Below are 1,283 nucleotides of genomic sequence, written 5' to 3'. Positions count from 1 at the left end.
AAATAAAAAATCAGTGTGCAGAGCTGCTGGCCTGGCCTGGCTGAGAGCATCAAACAGGGGCTGGGAATGCCCCAGAGTGACTTGAGGCTGATGGCCTCCATCAGTGAGCTCCTGCCTTCCCTGTCTCTTTGCAGCACTTTTATGCCATGGCATGAACACTAGTGCCCTCTGCTGGAAGGAGATGCCTGCTAGCTGTTTCAGGAGGCAGCTACTGTTTTTCCCCTCCCTACAAAGCCCAGGAGCCAGGCTGCCCCAGTAGAGGTTTTGGAGAAGACAAACGAAAACCTCTTAGAGTCAACTCTTTTTCCTTCTTTTTTTAATTTTTAAACATCTTACTTTTGAGTGAGTACCACATGTGTGTTTTGTATCAAAGGAAGTCAGAAGAGGGTGCATCTCTGGAGCTGGAGTTACGGGTGGTTAGAAGCCACCATGTTGGAGCCTGGAACTGAACCTAGGTTTTCTGTAAGAGCAACCATGCTCTTAACAGCTTTGGTCCCCAGGGTCTTTCAACCTGCCCAACAGCACACGCTTTCCCAGTGCAGTTTCTGTTACACCAGGTTCCCTTCTCCCTCAGAGTGGATCAGTGACTACGAAGATTCAGTGCTCGACCCTGAGGCCCTGAGGGTGGAAGTGGACACTTTCATGGAGGCCTACGACAAGAAGATAGCTGAGGTAGGGCTGCGGCAGGACCCCAGGTCTCAACGCTGGAGCTATGGGAAAGTGGTTCCACAAGTATTGTGTGTTGTCACATGGTGCCTGTCCTTGGTTACCAGAGGATGTGCAGGCTCCCGTTTTGCTTGTGGAAACCTGGGCCATCTGACTGGGTGACAAGGACTCTAAATGGTCAGTAGGTGAGGGCAGTGTTGTTGATGTCTGATCAACATTTATTCAGACCAGCAGACACTGCGCTCAAGGTGCTTTCCTGCAGGAGGCAGCAGCGGGCCCCTAGCCAGTCAGGCATCCTGCTGCTGCACAGCCCTGCCCTTCAACATCCTCTTCCACACAGGAGGAAACTAAGGCCAAGGAGGAGGAAGGAGTCCCTGATGAGGAGGGCTGGGTGAAGGTGACTCGCCGGGGCCGTAGGCCTGTGCTCCCTAGAACAGAAGCGGCCAGCCTGCGCGTTCTTGAGAAGGAGAAAAGGAAGCGTGCCCGCAAGGAGCTGCTCAACTTCTATGCCTGGCAGCACCGAGAGACCAAGATGGAGCGTAAGTGACACCTGAGGGCACCCCGCGGGCCTTGGGCAAGAAACAGGGTGGCTTGAGGCACATCTGATAGAGGCTCAG

At 53.6% G+C, this 1,283-nt stretch overlaps 1 protein-coding gene across 1 annotated transcript; it reads left to right on the top strand.

Moving 5' to 3' along the window:
- The first annotated feature begins 354 nt into the window (after nucleotides 1–354).
- Nucleotides 355–1,228, top strand: LOC101989752 (putative ribosomal RNA-processing protein 7 homolog B). The gene is made up of 2 exons (XM_005372341.2): nucleotides 355–672; nucleotides 1,007–1,228. Exons 1-2 carry the CDS (start codon nucleotides 430–432, stop codon nucleotides 1,211–1,213), a joined length of 450 nt encoding a protein of 149 aa, XP_005372398.2. The 5' UTR covers nucleotides 355–429; the 3' UTR covers nucleotides 1,214–1,228.
- The last annotated feature ends 55 nt before the right edge of the window (nucleotides 1,229–1,283 follow it).

Source organism: Microtus ochrogaster, unplaced genomic scaffold (genome assembly GCF_000317375.1).
Source record: "Microtus ochrogaster isolate Prairie Vole_2 unplaced genomic scaffold, MicOch1.0 UNK1898, whole genome shotgun sequence".
Lineage (NCBI taxonomy): Eukaryota > Metazoa > Chordata > Mammalia > Rodentia > Cricetidae > Microtus > Microtus ochrogaster.
This window is presented reverse-complemented; position numbering and strand designations above follow the sequence as displayed.